Genomic DNA, 18,776 nt, shown 5'->3' on the forward strand with positions numbered 1-18,776 from the left:
TACACTCTTTTGGTTTATGTAATAGAAATAATAAAAATAAAAATTTTAATGGTTTTGCTTCATTTGTTTTGGACTAGTCATTATTACACTGTTAATACACTAGCTTAACCGGGCACAATAGTACAAATGACTGTTGGCGAGCAATTCAGAAACAGCATGGGTCGTCTGCAGTTGTGCTAGCTGTGGACTACAGTGATAATAGCTGTGCACCTACCTGCATGTGGTGCCACTGCTGTTTTAGCATTTGTCCGCAGTCGTACTAGCAGTTCTTTTTTTCAGTGTAGCGCTGCTGCTATCGCAGCTATTACTAAAAAAATTGCTACTGCTGTTGGTAATAACGCTGCTGCAATCGCTGTTGCTGTTGGTGATGACCCTGCTGCTACTATTGGTAGTAGCACTCCTATTGCTATTGGTGGTGGCGCTGTTGCTATCGCTGTTGCTGCTATTGGTGCTAGCGCTCCTGATGTTGTTGGTGGTAGCACTGTTTCTATCGCTGCTGCTGTTGGTAGTGACGCTGCTGCTATTACAGCTACTGTTGGTTGTGGCCTTGGTGATGTTGCTGCTGTTGCTGCTAATGGTAAAACATTATCACTATCTGCAGTGAAACGTGGTAGTATAAGAGGTGTTGCAGTTTTTTTTGCTGTTGATGTCACTGCTGTTATTGGTAGTTCAGCTTGCTTCGCTAAATTTTGTGGTCCAAGATCTGTATACTTTGTCTTGAAATCTTTCAACCACTTATGTGTCAGATATATTGACAAAAAAAATGATAGAACATTTAGAATTGACTCGAATAATCTCAGTAACGGTACCTCTGTAAATATTTAATAAGTATATGTTGAAAATCAATAAAATATATAACAGTTACAGATAAAATAAATTTAATACCTGTTGAGAAAAAAATTTAAAACGAATTTCAGGCTTTTTTAAATACCTTTACCAGAAAGGAGTAAGGTGTTTTTTTAACTGAGTAAAAAAAAACTTAATTTCAAAAGTGTAGTAAGTAGAACAGTTTACAGATATACACACCTTTAGTCCAGATTTCTGGATAGATATAAATATAAATTTTTCATATCGTTATATACATGGGCTGTATTCAACATAAAATATCCACAAAAAAGCAAGTAAAAAGAGTTTCTAGATATTTTTCGTAAAATATCTAGTTTAATAATTATAAAAAAAAATTCTTTAACAATAAATAAACAGTTAAAAGCCCTGTTTACATTTTTCTTCGTAATTAAATTGTATTAAACTAAATTCTCTTTTCATCTAATACTGCTTCCTCTATACTAGGTTTCAGTCTAATTTTAAAACTGTCAGTGTTTTTCCAGGTACATTCATACATGCGTTTGCGCGTAATTTAAATTTAATTATTAATACATCCTAGTCAGTAAAAAAAGATTCTTTTAAAAATTTGAAACTTTTTATTTTTACTGACTCAAAAGATTACATTATTACAAATGAAAAGTCATAATTAAAATATCAGTGCAAGTTTTTAAAATTTCAGATAAAACCAACTGCTTTTTACCAATAAGATGATCAATTAGCTAAACTGTTGAAGACTTACATACTTAAAAAATATGAAACTAATATATACGTCAGCACTTAAGCTTCATAAGAGTCGAAATGCATTTTACGTATACGTTGTACTGAAGGATTTAGCATTAGATCATAAAGCATTCCAACAAAATTTTTTTGCTTTGATCTATTCTGAACCATTGATGGAAATTAAATGTATCTTGCATTTATATGAGTGTTCAACAGTGACTTATCACACATTTTTAAAGACAGATTAATTTTCAAGTCAAAAATAAAAAAATTTCTTTAAAGTTTTCTTGAATGAAAAGCTTCGAGAACTTTTCGTATGTTATACTAATGACTCAGTCTCTTAATACTCTGGTTACTGGCACTAAGGGACTATTTGCTGCACAGCTCGTCAAATAGGAGCGGTCAGCATTCCAACTCGCATGTGAAGCAAAATATGTTTTTCTGAGAAAAAAATTCAGACTTGCACCCAGTGCAGAATATGAGCTACGATAACGCAAGCAGCTATATAGATAAAAGAATTTACCGTATTGAGTATCAAATGCCTAATCATATTAGTTAATAAATTCAAAAATAATAATCAATTTTTATTTATAAATTTATGGAAAACAAGCGTTATTAAATTTTAACACAACACATTCATTAAAACATATTTTTCAATATTTTTATACAAAGTTAACACCTGACGATTCTAGAAAATTAGATCAACATTTGTCTCTAGTTATCAAGGTTATAAGCAATCGAAATTATAACTTACTAATTTTTTAATAGGTTGTCATTATACGTTACATGTTTGATCCTGGGACTTAATCATGATATGCAGTATCTTGCAAAGTTGGCTGGTGTTGAGTCCTTGTTTTTGATTATGTAAGTGTGAGATTGTTTAGTTAACGTCACATTAAACTGACTTTTCTATACATCTCTTATCGTGATAAGACTCTTAAAGCACTTTTGAAAGACTGTATAACACTTTATATTTAACAAATTCAACGCACTTACTGCACTTTAAATCTCTGCAAATATTATTATTTTCTAGTATTATAAAAAATTCCTTGTGCTTATTTTAATAGTTCTTAAAATTAAACTTCTATAGGCTTGTTCTGCCCTACGGAGTAAATCAACGATTTCAGATTAGTGACCTTAAGAAAAAATGAAATGAAAGTGGATTTTGCTTTGATTCTCCCTTTTCGTCCAACCCCTCTTGACGTACTTCTGGTCCCCAGTACTACAGTACACAACGTCATAGCACCACACCACACAACATTATCCCACTACACTAGACAACACTTTTTAAATGTTTCTTATTTTTTCTTTTAACCTATTTATAAAAAAAAAAAAAAAAAAAAAAAATAAACAGTTTTCAAAGAGATTTGAACCCCCGTCTTCTTGCTCACTGGAAAAGTTCCTTACCCACTCTGCTATGAGCAGGCCCGACAATTAAAAATCGATTACTTCACTTTATCTTACAGTTCGTAACATATTTTTAGTATAAGTTCTTATTAACTTTTGGTTTACATTAAATGAATAAATAATTGATTAAATAAAATATACATTTTGGTACCCGTTTTTTTCAAACATTTGGAAATCAGTATATATTAGCAGAGCCGCTTGTATACATATTAATAAAGATTTATTCACTTATCGTTTATTTGTTTCTTTTAAAATAAGTAAATAATTGTTTATACAATTTTTTAAATTTTCTCATAATATTCATGTTCGAAAAAAAAAAATTTTTGGTACTGTATAAATACAATAATTGATTTTTATTGCATTTTCTTCTTTCACAAAATGTGCTTTGTGATTGAGAACAAAATTCAGAGTGGTAGGAGGAGCGCAAATATATGCAACAACGTTGGAAATTATTCTTCTTATATGGATTAGCTTACATACAAGCTTTTACGCACACTTTATCCCTTCTTTCTTGTGTTATTAAACAAAAAGAAAAAGAAACAAAAAAAATACATCTATTGAAAAATAAAACAGGTTTGTCCAAAAGTAATCTTTCATACAAAAACAATTGGGGGGCTTATACAGATCTTATAAATATAATTTTAAGTAATTTTTTCATAAGATTACATGTTAAACTGCAAATTTGAAAAACTAAACGTGTGGAAGCGGGTACAGCTGAATAATCTGCAATTTTCTTGGGGTATTTCTTTTGGTATTTATAGTATACTTTTAATGCTTTTATAATATCTGTTAAAAAAACCTATGTGTAATGAACTTCCTGAAGGGACATTGTTTATATTGTATAGTGCCATAGCATATTGATTACAATGTTTCAGTTATTAAATATTAAAATATTTATTGAAACCACATCCAACTGACGTGACTATACTCGTTCCAAAGATAATTGCACCCCCTTCGTACACAATATCATTTTATAAAATGTGTATTTAAATTTATAAATATTTTGTCTGCCATATAATTAAATAGAAGTATAACTTCTTACTTTGGTACCCAAGCATCCACTGTCCACTAATTTTTTTTTCTTAATATTCATTCCTTATGCATTATTATTACCTGAATAACTCTCACTTAAAATAATTTTATTTCTAACAGTAACTTTTCAAAATATCAAAGAGAAGCAAAAATAAAATATTTTGCCATTCAACTATAATTCCTTACTTCTATATTGTTATGTCGAGACTATTAGATGTAATCACATTACATTTATAGTAGTAGTAGTGGTAGTAGGAGTAGCAGTAGGAGTAGTAGTAGGAGTAGTAGTAGGAGTAGTAGTAGTAGTAGTAGTAGAAGTAGTAGTAGAAGTAGTGGTAGTAGTAGTAGTAGTAGTGGTAGTTTTTTTTTTTAGCATTAACGAGCTAACTCGCCACCATTTGCTAGAGGTACTGATGCTTTCGAGTCCTCAAAAGAACTCGGGGTCCCTGAGGACCAGCACCTTGTCTAGCGCTTCATAGTAGGCCGCCTACTCAGCCAGCACCACTATGAGCTTAATGCTTTCCCTTGCTGATAGGTAAAAAGTTGCCAGCGCAGCGTGGGTCCACATAAGCCTGTCTTTCAACTCAAGGCCTTTTTGCCTGATTTTGATCCTACTTGGGCCTTATTCCTGGCCTCTTCCAGGGCTCTTCTAAGTAAAGGGCAGCTCCCGCTGCCTGCTTCGTGCTTGTTGTCTGTTGTTGGGAAAAGGAAGCACCATGCTGGGTCTGGACACTTTTTCTTCCGGTGGTTTGAGCTTCCACACCGGAAGCAAAGCTTATATTAATGATTTTAGGAGTACGAAAATATTGGTTGTTGCATAAAATCCTACGAGTTCATGCAGTTGACATTAAATATAAAAATGGCTCAATTTAAAGCAAACCGAAAAAGCTGTTCTTTACTACTAAAGGGTACTATAACAAAGTTTAAATTAGAAAAATTTTTTTAAAATCAACCAGACAATAACATTTTATCTAGTAGGATGCAAAGCATTCATATCCACCCAGTCAACACGTCGGCTACAAAAAAAATCGTTATGGGGCTGCACTACGGTACTATCCGCCTATGTTTGAAACCTTAATTACATATTTCTAAAAGCAATGTTCAAAAGGAGTTATTCTAAACTCACATGCATGGAGTTAGCTAAAGAATTATATTGTTACTTTAAATGCCACAGGCCAACAAAAAAAATTTTTTTTGCGCGATTAACTATATAACTATATTTCTTTGTATTTTTGCCACTAAACTCGAATCCATAGACTGTTTAATCCTTAGACGTCAGCATTTTCCCCTAACCTTAAAAAACACCTTACTATTTACCAAAATCCTTGAATAACATTTCACAGCACTACAAAAAAAAATTTTTGACCTGGAAGTCTAATAGTTTTGAGGATGATATCGCAGTTGCTAAATTCAAATCCATGATTTAAATAGCTTTATCTGGTCTGCATTAATCCATAACATCAAAAACCTGTCGTATAGTCTACGAGCAATGTTATAAAATGTTGGCTCTGGTCAAAGGAGAAAAGTAGATTCACTATATGTTTTTGGGGTCGCTATAGTTAGATCTGAGGTGTAGATAGGTTGATCTTGTATGATTTATAAAAAACCTCAATAAACTTACTCGTGCAGGCTTCTATGTGTAGGCGTCAAAAAGTTTTTGCTTTGGTCTCAAAAAAAATACGTATACTGTATGTTTTTAGTGTCGCTGGATCCCATGCACCCATAATCTCTTAATCAAGTAATTCCTTCATTCTACAACTCCAAAACTCCATAACCTTGTAACCCTAATTATTGGAAAGACTTTATACAAGAGAATAAAAAAATTTCATCTATATTTTAATAAGCCAACATAACTTACTTTTCTCCACAACTTCACATCGATAAAAAAGAAAATTTATGACGATCTGCTTTTTCGAACTCTTTTATCTTCAAATGATCTGTAAAGTGAATTACGTTCACAATTCTTAGCATTGTCAGTACTCTCTTTTTTCAATTCCCAACAGTAGTAAGCCATCATATTTATATTCTAGACACCCTAATAACATCTTACCATTTTCTTCATATTTTGATAAAAATGTTCCCCCTGCTTTTCGCTGTAACTTGCAGAAATGCATCAAGATGTGGGTCAAGAAAGTGTATTTTGTAACTTATGAAGCAGCCTAGTGTTTCGTAGTTTCTCAGGAGATCAGCCACTAATTGTCTATAGTTCTTACTTTTGTACTATCCCAAAAAGTTTTTAACCACGTTCTTAAAGCTTGGCTATGCGCTCTTTTTTTCTTATTCATAGAATCAACGAACGATTTATTTCTTAACAACTTACGAATTTAAGGTCCATCAAAAATATCTTTTGTTTTTGTACTAGATAAAGCTGGAAATTGTTTGACCAAATAAGCAAAACACTGTATTTTCTTGTCCACTGCTTATACAAATTGTTTCATTAATCCGAGTTGGAAATGCAAAGATCGAAGTAAAATCTTAGATGGCTTAATTAATGATTTACGAATGACGTTGTGAGATCCAGTTTCCATTGAATGTGTTACTGAATGAGCTATATATAATATAAATAATATGTATATACAAAATAAATATACATAAATATAACTATAGGCATTGGAGCATATATATTTGTATTATGTAACAACACTTCTTTGAGGCTTCGTTTCGAGAAATCCATGAAAAATCTTCAATAGTTGGCTTAGTATATATTTTCTTTTCTTTTGTTAAGTTTATGGAGCAAAATTTGTTAAACTTAATGAGAACTTATTCAATATCGAGAAAAATTATTCCACGCGACAAAAAGAAATATATTGTACAATAGTAATTATGCATAGGCATACTTTTTAGGGCTCACACAAGTGGCTGGATGTATAAAGGACAGAACTCGCCGTTTTGAGCGTCTTACCGTTTCAGTCGGAAAAAGCAAAGGTTGTATTGTGGACGAGTTCACTTTATTTTTTATGAAGCTAACTGTTGAAATAATCATTGATGTTTCAAGTGACGAGAAAATACTTCGAGAAAATTTGTATCCTATACCAAAACTGTAGGAGTAAAATTTTTATTCTTCGATCATTAACGTACTTTTGGATAATCATTCTGATATCATGTTTTAAGAATTAACTACTTTTGGCTTGGAAAAATTTGTAAAAGAATTTTATTTAAAATTAAAAAAAAGTAAAACTAACAAAAGTATAAATTCTCAGGTATTCGAAAATATTTTTTTTGTAACACTTTTTTCAATATTTATGATTATTAGGCTTGAAACATTTACTAAACAGCTACACAAGTGCAAGACTAAGAAGAAAAAATTATGTATATCTTGTACGTTGAAGATTAACATGTGTATTTTAATGTGGTTGATAGTTGAAACAAATAAATAAATCTTCTGATACGTTTTGCAACGAATCTTGTCTTCGTATAGTAATTTTTCTATGGGTGAACTTCTAAGTATTACTTGTATACAAATTATTATTTGTATTTTTTTTTTTTTTTTAACAAAAGCCTCTAAAATACGCATAAATTCTCTCCACTTCTTTAAAATAAAAAAATTATCATAAGGCTACTCAAAAAAAAACTTAATAACTATCCATCTTGTTGAGAGAAACTTTTATCTCTTACTGACTTACAAGATTACGTTATTACATTAAAAAAATCATAAATAAAATGAAATGCAAGTTTTTAAGACCTCAAAATAAAACTAACCTATTTTTACCTATGAGATGGTTAACCAGCTGAGCTGTTATAGACTTGCATATTTAAAAAACATAAAATAACTGTTCACGCAAGAGCTTAAGCTTCGTAAGAGTCAATATGCATTTTACATATACGTTGTACAAAAAGGTTAAGCGATCAGACTTTAATCTAAAGCATTCCAACAAAAGTTTTAGCTTTGAACTGTTTTGAATCATCAATAAGAGTTTAATATATCTTGTATACATATAAGAGTTCAGCATTGCAGCATTGCAGTATCACATACGCATGCAGGTGGATAGTTAGCGAGGTAGATCATCTGCTGCTGTTGGTAGTACATGACCTATCACACATTTTGAGAGACAGTATAATTTTTTAAGTCAAGAAAGACAAGATTTCTTAAAAGTTTCTCTAAATGAAGAGTTTAGAGAGCTTCTAGTCTACTATACTAATGACTCAGTCTCTTAATACTCTGGTTACTGGTGCTGAGGAACTATTCGCTGCACAGCTCGTCAAATAGAAGTGGTTAGCATCCCAACTTGCATGCGAAGCAAAATACGATTTTCTGAGGAAAAAAAAAATATACGCACTCGCATACTAAACTAAATATATGCTATCCAGTCATCAACGCAAGCAACACGCTCAGAGAGATAAAGGAGTATTTCTACACTTTTTTGTTTGTCTAAAAAAAAAAAAAAAAAAAATACCACTTACTCGGTATGGACTCCACGTGGTTTCCCCCTCCACATTGGAGCCAGAATTAGCCTAGCCTACCTACTAAGATAAATACTTAAATTAAAATTGTCATACATCTAATGTTGTTCATTATTTCAAACGGGAGCCTCTTTTTGGACAGAATTTGATGGAGGGAAGAAGAGATAGTGGACCATTGAGCAGTAAAGTACGAGAGAGTTTTATTACGGTATTTCTGCATAAATAGTAAGCTATTACGGGAATAAAAAATACACGTTATGCGGTGAGTACTCAATTCAGTGTTATTTCTCTATAGCTCTTTAAGTCAGCGGAGTATCAAACAAAAAAGCTTAGACTTTAAGCATATGCATGGTTGACTGCAAAAAGTCATTTTATTGAAATTCAACTATCAAAAATATATCTAGCAGTTCTTTTTCTTTTCTTATTTCGATTTATTTTTCTGTCTTTTGTGCTTTTGTCTTTTTGTACTTTTTGCGCGTTTTCTTAAAATTCTTTTTTTTTTACCCTTACGGCACCCATGCCTTGATTGCACAGTTCTACAAAGCAATTACAACTTAAATGACTCGTCGAGCCGACTCTCTTTATATTCCAAACTTTACAGAAGTTTTTTAATTTTTCCTTATTCACGGGATCTATTGTTTTCAATTAACACGTTTAAAGTGGAGCATCACTGGCAACATTGCAGAGTCAAGTGATATGGGTCTGCCAATCAGGTTCTTTAAATCGATTTCAATGTTATCAATCAAGTTAAGCAACAATCACATGTACATAGGTAAGTAGTTAGTGAACTTCATTTTCGACACAACCATATGCGTAATTTTGAAGGTCTTATGACACTGCTCACGACAACCGCAATTGAGCGTCTTTTCTGAAGTATGGTTCATAGATATCGCTGTGAATCATGAGCACTGGTGGTAAAGTATTAGTGAGATTTGCTAAGCGAACAGTTTGAATTTTGTCATTTTCCATAAAAAAATTTGTTATTTTTTTAAAATTCAAGATCTGAGGTAATTTTTTACATGATCCTAGGCCATACGTCTATTCACTGCGAACTATTTTAAAACAGACTAACTTAGCAACTACGTAACCACCTCTTTCCAATAAGAACATCACTTGATATTGTATAGTACAAGCAATGTTGGTTGCTTGTATCATTTGTTCCATATTTGTGTATAGACCATCGTATATACAATGATCTACATGAACTACAGAATATTATCTGTGTATATCATTGTGTAGCAGTAGTATGCTTTTTACAGTAGTCTTTTTTTCGCTATCTTTTACCACGTGTTGTAACGTCAGTGGTAGCTTAATGTCTGTTATACTAACAATCCATTGACCTAGCAAACGAATATATTAAGTAAATCTAGTCCCATAATGTGTAGAAGTTTAATCAGAGTAGAAATGCAAACTACTGTTACTATACATTACGACGTAAAATTCGTCCTTCATTTTATGTCTTTTTAATAATTATCCTTCACCCAGAAATATAATTTTTCAGGATATCCATTCCAAGTTACAGAATATTTCTTAGAGTGCCATTTACCTAAACTATTAAAAATCTTGTCATCCTCAAAGAAACTTTTGTTTAATTATTTTCTTTCTCTGCTTAAATCGTTGTCTTAAATAATTTGTTAACGTCTTCGTCAGCCAAATCTCTAAGAAAGTATACTGACGGTTTTGACGTGTAAAATAAACGTACAACTGTAAATAACTATAATATCCTACCACTTTCCAAACCTATGGCAAGTACGCTTCTTACAAGATGCAAATTAAATCGTCAATAATGTTCTTTGGGGCTTAACTCATATGTCTACCGTAACAGTACTTCATATTTTTGCGTACTTAAACTAATAATTCGTGCAATCGCATGCTTCTATTATACTTGGAACAACGTCTACCAAGCGACGGTTGTTAGTATGTGTGAAGTATGCTTTTAAGGCTCTCAGGTCCATGAAACCAGCTTTCCACACGTCACCTGAGTAACGCACGTTAAAGCTTCTTCTGGGAAACGTTGTTTTACAGGTCTATGTAACTCACAGGTATCTAGATTCTCTAACCAATCAATTCCGTTTTTTTGCGAATTTTTTGAAAACGTTGGCATGTCTATGGGAAAAATTTTTTTGCGTTGCAGTTAGTGAAACGTTTCCTTTAAGAATGTTTAATGTGCACTCACAAATGTACTTAATAAGCGTTGTTTCGACTGTGCGCAACAGTGCTCTCTGTTATTTACAATTGTTAGATATAATTAAAATTTTATTTATCGTGTCACTTTCTTTCATATTTTTTAGTGACGTATACGTACACATACTCGCTATCTGAGATAATGCAAGTCTAAAGTCTACAACTGCCTTGTATATGCTGTTTCAGATGCAAAAAAGGTAACCAAATGGTTGCAAAATAGGATCTTAATTGGCTTATTGCAAGAACTGGAGACTTTCTAAGCATACATGTCTTAAAAAATGTTGTATTTACATGCAATTTCGTGAATTTTTAAATACGACAATGTATTGCGAGTTTAACAAAACATTGCGTTGACCTTAACCATGATGAAACACATTTTGCGTGATAAAAATAACGTGAAAATGGTTATAATGACTACCTTTAGTAATAAAGTCAATAATACTACCACTACCCTATAATTAGTGCACTAAATCGTCAATAATAATAAGTATTGATCTGTAACGTTGATGACGTTAGTCATGTGACATATTCAATGCACAACCGTTAAGACAGTGGCAGTTACATTTCCGTAGGAAATTATTCTGACAGTAATAGTGATGGTGATGGTTGTAATCAACTATTAACAGAATTTTCGATTGCCGAGCCAAAATCGAATAGAAACATAATGTTGCGGTTTTACAGGAGTTTCAACGACTGGATATGCCCCAGCTGTATTATGACGCATACAGTTTAACAGCATCTGTAAATAAACTAATTATATTTTCAACTATTATTTTCTTAATTAAATCGTCAGTGTAGCTTCCCTCTACTTTGATTATATTGAGATTTATTTTGTATATGCTGATGGTAGCAGATAGGAAGAGAGAAAGAGAGGTGCTGTACTACAGATGGGAAGGACTCTCTCTCTTTTATTTCTCTCTTTCTACTATACTTACAATGTAACACGTTCTCCCCACTCGTCATATCATCTAATAAATTCTTTGGCCTCATCATAGAAAGCTCCATACCCTAGTACTATAGGTATGGAGGAATGTTTGTCTCTCTCTCTCTTTCTTTTTCTCTCTTTCTATACGACTCCAAGATTGTGCACACTTCCCCCGTCACTCAGCAAGATTATTTATACTGTCCCCACCCATCGTACCACCCCATAAATACTTATACACACCACTTTGGCTCTGTCAAAGCAGACTTCTACCCTGGTGGTAGGGGTTTGTTACGACAAGGCCGAAGTGTTACTCATGTAACATTAATACTGATATTAATGAAATAAAAGAATTAATCTGTTGTAAGTTGTCTTCATTTTTATGCGATTCGATATTTGTGTTACTAAATATAAATATATACACGTATGCACATATATATATATATATATATATATATATATATATATATATATATACGCACACGTATTGATATTTATACATATACATTTATAAATTATATCTGTTTCTTAAATATTTATGAACATAGTTGAACTGACCAGCACACGCACAATACTAAACTTTAAACGACCATATATTTATATTTATACTTTTTTCCTGTAAGATAATAAAAAACGAGACCTTACAAGAAACTCTGTAATTTATACAATATTTTGGTATTAGATTATTATTTATGAGAACATCAAAACTTTGTCACTTAACTGTTTTGAAAATATGAGATCAGTTCTCAAATTAGTCCCTAAAAATAAAAAAATTTACCACTCAATCAATAAAAGTTTGAAAAATTCCGGGTCAGGTTTGTTTTTAAGTACATAACTGGAAGAATAAGTGTATAAAGTAAGAAAAATAAAATTTTATATACTGCCTTAATAATAGTGAGTAAAAGACGTAAAATTTTTTTTTTTTTTTTTTTTTTTTTTGAATTTTTACTTTCAATGCATTTTGAATATGTTCGCCCCATTTTTAGCTAAGCTATAACACCAAATTCATGCCCATTTTCCTTAAAAATGTAAGAAACTAATCGAATTAGCCACTAGGAATATTATGTTAACTACTCATTTTAATGGCTGCTGTCACTCGCCTATACTGTGTTGAGGTATTATCTATTGGCTTTTAGTGTAGCCATATATTTGTCTGAGCTTTTTCCTTGCAATCACACAAACTTAGTCACTAATGGAAGAGAAATATTACCTGGGGATCTTGTATTGAAAGCTCGAATGTACCAGACGAAAAAAAATGTTATGTCCATATAGCCGAGAGATAAGCAGTTAATAAGCCAATTAAAATTTTAAATAAAGTTGTATGTACAGTACGCGTATTTAGTGATAATCTCATAAAAAATCTCAGTGGGTTTTATTACTATGTTAAACAAAACTTTGCAAGTATTACATTTTCCATCTACGTTTCATTTAATGGATTATCATCAAGAAATAGACATCAAAGTATTAAGTTTGATTAATAGACCATCTTATGAAACAGCTCGTTTTTGTTGTAATATTGTTAAAAAAGTTGCTAAAGTTAAAAAAAATCAGTATTTCAACATTATCTCAAAAACTATGGATTTTTTACGAAACGGTAAATCTCATACAGGTAGATTATAAAAATCCTACTAAATGCTGCCCGACTTTTTTAAAATTTAATAGTTTGTTTATTCACCCAAAAGCGAAAACACACATTTCCTCGCAGTATTAAACATGTTCAAATATTCACCGTTCTTGTCACATCACATATTCAAGGGAACCAGCGATCCAGACTTGTAAAATGATGACAAAGCTTTTTATGATCCCCTAGTTTCACACTTAACTATTTTCTTGTCTGGTAACGCTATAATTGCTAAATTTTGCAGCACAAAAACCAAGCGTCCAACGCTTAATGATCAGTATTTCCAGTACTTCAAAAAGTGTGCCAATAAGTTGGCTTTATTACGGAAATGGCTTTTATCAACTTAGGGTGCCGGCAAACAACAATCCTTTTGCGTTTATTTGCAGATTCGGTAGTGGCTTGGCAACAACAAATCTACGCTTGAACGGGATTAGAAGCAATTATTATATGGTCTAATCCTAGTATATTTAAGCATAGAACTAATTCCCGAGAATATCGTCAGAAAAATAACCTGTCAATGCACAACGCAATGCAAGGAAAACGTGTGCAGTTGTCGAAAACACGGATTGAAGTGCACTCATTTGTGCTGGGGATGTCTTGGTCAATCTTGCAGCATTTGTAAATCACTGAAAATACATGTTAAAAATAAATTTTTTGAGTACGATGTAACGATTGAGGAAATTGTAAGTGCAAGTAGAAATGACGGCAACTTTGACGCAGATACGAAGTTAAAAGAAACTATATTTTACGAGGAGGAAGACGATACATATTACGAGGAAGCAAAGAAATCCATTAAAAAGTTATTTTGTTAGTCATTTCATCGTGCTTGTTTATTAAAAAAAACTTTTAATTAAATTATTATTAAATACATTTGTTACTTCAAGCAAAGTTCTATTCTAGAGGTTTACCTGATTTTTTCCTTTTTCTCTCTATTACTTTCACTCTCCGTCTTTTATTCCCATTCATTCATATTTGCTATGTAAATTTCTCCTAGTGATCTCTGGTGGTTCTAAATAAAGTAAACTTTTTGAAAAATCAAATCTATTTTGTGCATGTATCTAATTTTGCTTAATATTAAAAGTCAAACCATAACTTTGATTAACAGTGTTGGTGAAAGTTGTGGATCACTAGAAAATGAGTTTACTCGGTTATATTTGACGAGGATGTATTCAGTAATTATAATTTTATACATTATGATTTATGTGATCACGAAAATACTTAAAACGTACATGTACTGCGCTTGCGCAGAAAATCACTAACATAATGCCACGTGTTGTTTTACTTGCTTTGAACATTACTATTGTTGTGAATATTTATATCAAATACAGTTATGCAGATTCCTTCTATTTTAATCTAAAATTTTTGCGCATGTAAGACGTTAAAATAGTGCCAAATTTCAAGATCCCTGCGGAAAAGGTCATTCGTACATAGAATTGAGACTTCAGTGTTCTGATAGTAACAAATATTTTGGCCTTCATATTGGTACCTCAATTGATTTTCTTAATCCTTCCAAACAAACTTACATAGTAAATAAGATTCCATGTGCACCATTCACAGTAATCATTACATATGCACACACCAGACGGTAGTTGTAAGATTTTTTTTAAAGTTTAAATTTGTATCTTTACTGATAAGTAAAGTACCAGTTATGCTTTACTTTTCTTACTCGCACTAAACTAAGCTGTAAAGCATAATTTTCCTGCCTTTTTGTTACACTACTCTGTAACGGCCAAATTCAGTCCTTCGTTTGTTTTTTTATCATAGTTTAACTTCTGTACATTTGAGATCCCTGCAAGCTATTTCCTTGTAGCGTATGCTTTTTTATTATTCTTCTCTACGGAAAAGTTCTTAATAGCATAATAAGTTTGACTTCAAAGTTAACGTGCAGTTTTGAGATCATAGATCTTACATGAAAAATTTATGCTTCCATTTGATGTTTAGGTTTTCATGAAATTATTTGAAGTTACACTTCTATAGGCACGTTATGCATGGGGGTAAATCAACAATTTTAGATTGGTGGCCTTGAGGAAAAGTGTGCCCAAAGTGGATTTTGCTTGATTCTCCTCCCTTTGCCTCGTCCTTTGTAAAGTATTTCCGGTCCCCTCTACACCACATAACGCCACCATACCACATCACACTATTCACTGTGAGTGTGAAGACAGCCAGCGATCGAGTCGGCGATTTTTTGCAACGCTGGCTGGATAGCGGACAACTTCCACAATGCTAAGTCTCGAAAAAATATTCACTACAGTTAATGTAATTTCTGTACGGTTGAGCAAGTACTATTACAAGATGATGTGAACAATCAGCTTGACTACAAAAAATGTGATTTTAGTGCTTGCGTAACTCATACGCCTATAACGATTTCGAGTAAAATAGCTCGATGCGGCTACCAGAAGAAGACGTGACGTCAAGTATGATGTATCTGACAGTCCAAACAACAGAAAAAAGTTAGTTTCCTCGACTTCATTACAGGCGTATGAGTTATGCACGTACTAAAATCCCTTTACTCATTTTTTTTAGTCAGGCTAAATGTTCACATCATCTTTTAATAGTGGTTGCTCAATCTTACAGAAATCACATTAACTGTAATAAATATTTTTTTGAGACTTGGAATTGTGGAAGTTGTCCGCTATACAGCTAGCGTTGCAAAAAATTGCTGACTCTAGCGATGGCTGTCTTCACTCTCACAGCGAATACCGTAAATTTTGAGTTTTATTCCTTTTTCTTTTAACCAATTCTAAAAACAAGAAAAGAAAAAAAAAACAGTTTCCAAAGAGATTTAAGTATGCAACCGTGTGCTAACTAGTCAAGGTCCTTACCCACTGTGCAATGAGCGGAACTGACGTATGAGTTCCATTTCTGCATCTTATCTTGTAGTTTGTAAATAATTTTTAGTGTAAATCTGTATTGACTGTATATTCATTCATTTGGTTTGATTATAAATTAAATTAATAAATAAACTGTAATAAACTAACATATATAACATGAATAATGAAGTAACTTTGTTGGTTACATGTTTTTTTCAAATACTTAGAATTACTATATTTTAGCAGCGCAGGTTTCCTATGTATTAATATATATTTATCCCTATGTAATTAATTTGTTTCTTTTATAATAAATCAATAATTATTTGTACAATTTTTCATATTTGTTCCAAATTTTGGAAAATTAAAAAAAAAATTTTATTCTGTACAAATTAAATAACTAATGTTTATTGTGTTTTATTCTTTTGCAATTTTTTCATTCGTGATTGAAGTAATTTTTTAACTTAAGGACATTCTTTACATAGTTAGTGGGGAAAAGTTTAGAGAAGTGAGAGGAACGCTTATATGTGTCGTAAAACTATCAATTAATTTCTTATGTAGGAGGTACTCACATACATGCTTTTATGCATACTTGCTACCCTTTTTCTAAATTTATTTAAAAACCAACTTGTGGTTCTATTTGCAATTTAATAGGTTTATCTGAAGGTAATATTTTGTATCTATTAAATTGAAAGATTTCTACAGATTATATGAATGCCATTGTGAGTGATTTTGTCATATGATTACATGTTAAATTACGATTTTATAAAATGAAATATATATAAAGTATTGGTACAGTCAAACAAGCTGCAATTTTTTTGAATATTTTTTATGCTTCTCCAAATTAACTTTTGATATTTGAATAATATCTATCCAACAAACCTATGTGTGAACAATGTCTTAAAAGGACATTTACTGGCATGTAATAATCAATACCCTATTAAAAAAAGCGATACTACAGAATGGTTTTTCTTAACTTTCTAGATACAATTATATTTTGGGTATTAAATATAGACTAGGAGTAAGTGTGTGAGCGTATGTGATGGATGTAAGTGTGACGTTATAGATGTAACCAGCGTAGACAGATAGTAGTAAGTTATTTTGAGATCTTTGGATAATTAGGTAAAAGCTTTTATACTGCCAAGCCTATACATATATACCCACAAAAAATAACCCGTTCTTGTTACCCATTTTAATAAAAAATTTTTTTTTGAGGCACACTATCGAAATAGGGCTCATTTTACTTATAGTGTAATGGCATTACAAGTAAAATAAGTCCTATCTTGATAGTGTGCCTCAAAAAAAATTTTTTTATTAATATGAGTAACAATAACGGGTCATTTTTTGTGGGTTTCCTTATATATATGTACAGGCTTAGCAGTACAACATACAACATACAACAATGCCATTACACTATAAGTAAAATAAGCCCTATCTCGAAGGTGTGCCTCAAAAAAATTTTTGTTATGAAAATGGGAGACAAAAACGAAATATTTTTTGTAGCTTTCCTCATATTATTTTTATTGTATTGTGCCATGATAATTTATTTATGATAGTTAACTTACTAAATATTGATTGAAAACATACCTAATCAACATACTTATACTTGTTTCCACAATAATTGCACCACTTTCGTACACAATACTGTTTCATAGAAGGTATTTTTATACTCATAATTATATTGTTCGTCATATAATTTTGTAGAAGTATAACTTCATACTTAGGTACCCAAGCACCCGCTGTCTCCCTTTTTTTTAATAAAGAATCATCTAGAAAAATATATGTAGCTTGTTTCGATGGATAGTTTTTGTTACAAAAAATTTTAATGTCAAAATTATAATAGTTGTAAGTTGTTTGAGCTGTACTTAATGAACATTAAAGAATATTAACATGTCATTCTTAATAGCTTAAAACAGCAATCATGTTTTTTGGCAAATTTGTAACCATTGTGTACAAAAGGTCTCTCTCCTTACAGAAAAAGTTTCTATTTTAACGCTCATCTTATAAATTACCAATATAACTTGTTTTTTTAATTTGGCTTTATATTCATTAAGAGTATAAATTAAGTGCAATATTTAATAATCTTTCAGTTAATGAAAGCGTAAGTTGTACTGATTCCAAATGGAAACAGGGAAATTCTATGTACATAATTAAGACTAATCTCTGTCTCCCTCTCTCTCTCTCTCTACGTCTCTCTCTCTCTCTCTCTCTATCTTTGTATATTCTGTATGGTAAATTTTTAAGGATAAAATTTTTAAAGTAACACAAGTCAAAGTACATGTTAGTTGAGTGCCACACATGCAGAAATTGCGCCAAAAATGAACAAAATTATAATAAGGTAAAAAATTATACATATACTAACACTTGAAAGTATTTTTATATACTAGTAACTAAATTTGTATACTTAATTATACTTTTAACAACGTACTGACCACCAAAGACTTGGTAAAACTGTGACAAGTAAGTTAGGATAGAGAGCCTATCAGGTACTGAGCAAGAAGCCATGTCCTTGGCGTCAAGAAGTGCTGGGATGGCGAGGTGCTGTTCAGCTGTCCTAAAGGCGAGCTCATTGTTGCCATAGATATCGTTCTTGTTAAGGCTGCTAAAGTCACTACAATTAAAAAAAAAACATTACTCATTAGAATTTTTACTTTTTTTACAATTGTTACTTTAAAAAGTATGAAAAAAATATGACGACAAATAAAATTATTGCTTCAGTTAATTCCATGTTGGTATTCATGAATCCGGAAACAGTTCCTCGTCGTTTATTTCGTACATTTTTAAAAACATGTATCTGTACATACAACAATTATAAGGAGAGTGGTTTTATTAATATTAAAATTAGTGGGTTTTTTTC

At 31.6% G+C, this 18,776-nt stretch overlaps 1 protein-coding gene across 1 annotated transcript in view; it reads right to left on the reverse strand.

Moving 5' to 3' along the window:
• Positions 1-18,776, reverse strand: part of MICAL-like (protein) — a 602,730-nt gene that overhangs the window by 410,193 nt on the left and 173,761 nt on the right. The window contains 1 exon segment of the mRNA XM_089597639.1: positions 18,352-18,530. Within this exon segment, the coding sequence (XP_089453765.1) occupies positions 18,352-18,530 (179 nt within the window).

Source organism: Copidosoma floridanum, unplaced genomic scaffold (assembly GCF_036245765.1).
Source record: "Copidosoma floridanum isolate Cflo_tuat_1 unplaced genomic scaffold, Cflo_Japanese_pri ptg000034l, whole genome shotgun sequence".
Classification (NCBI taxonomy): domain Eukaryota; kingdom Metazoa; phylum Arthropoda; class Insecta; order Hymenoptera; family Encyrtidae; genus Copidosoma; species Copidosoma floridanum.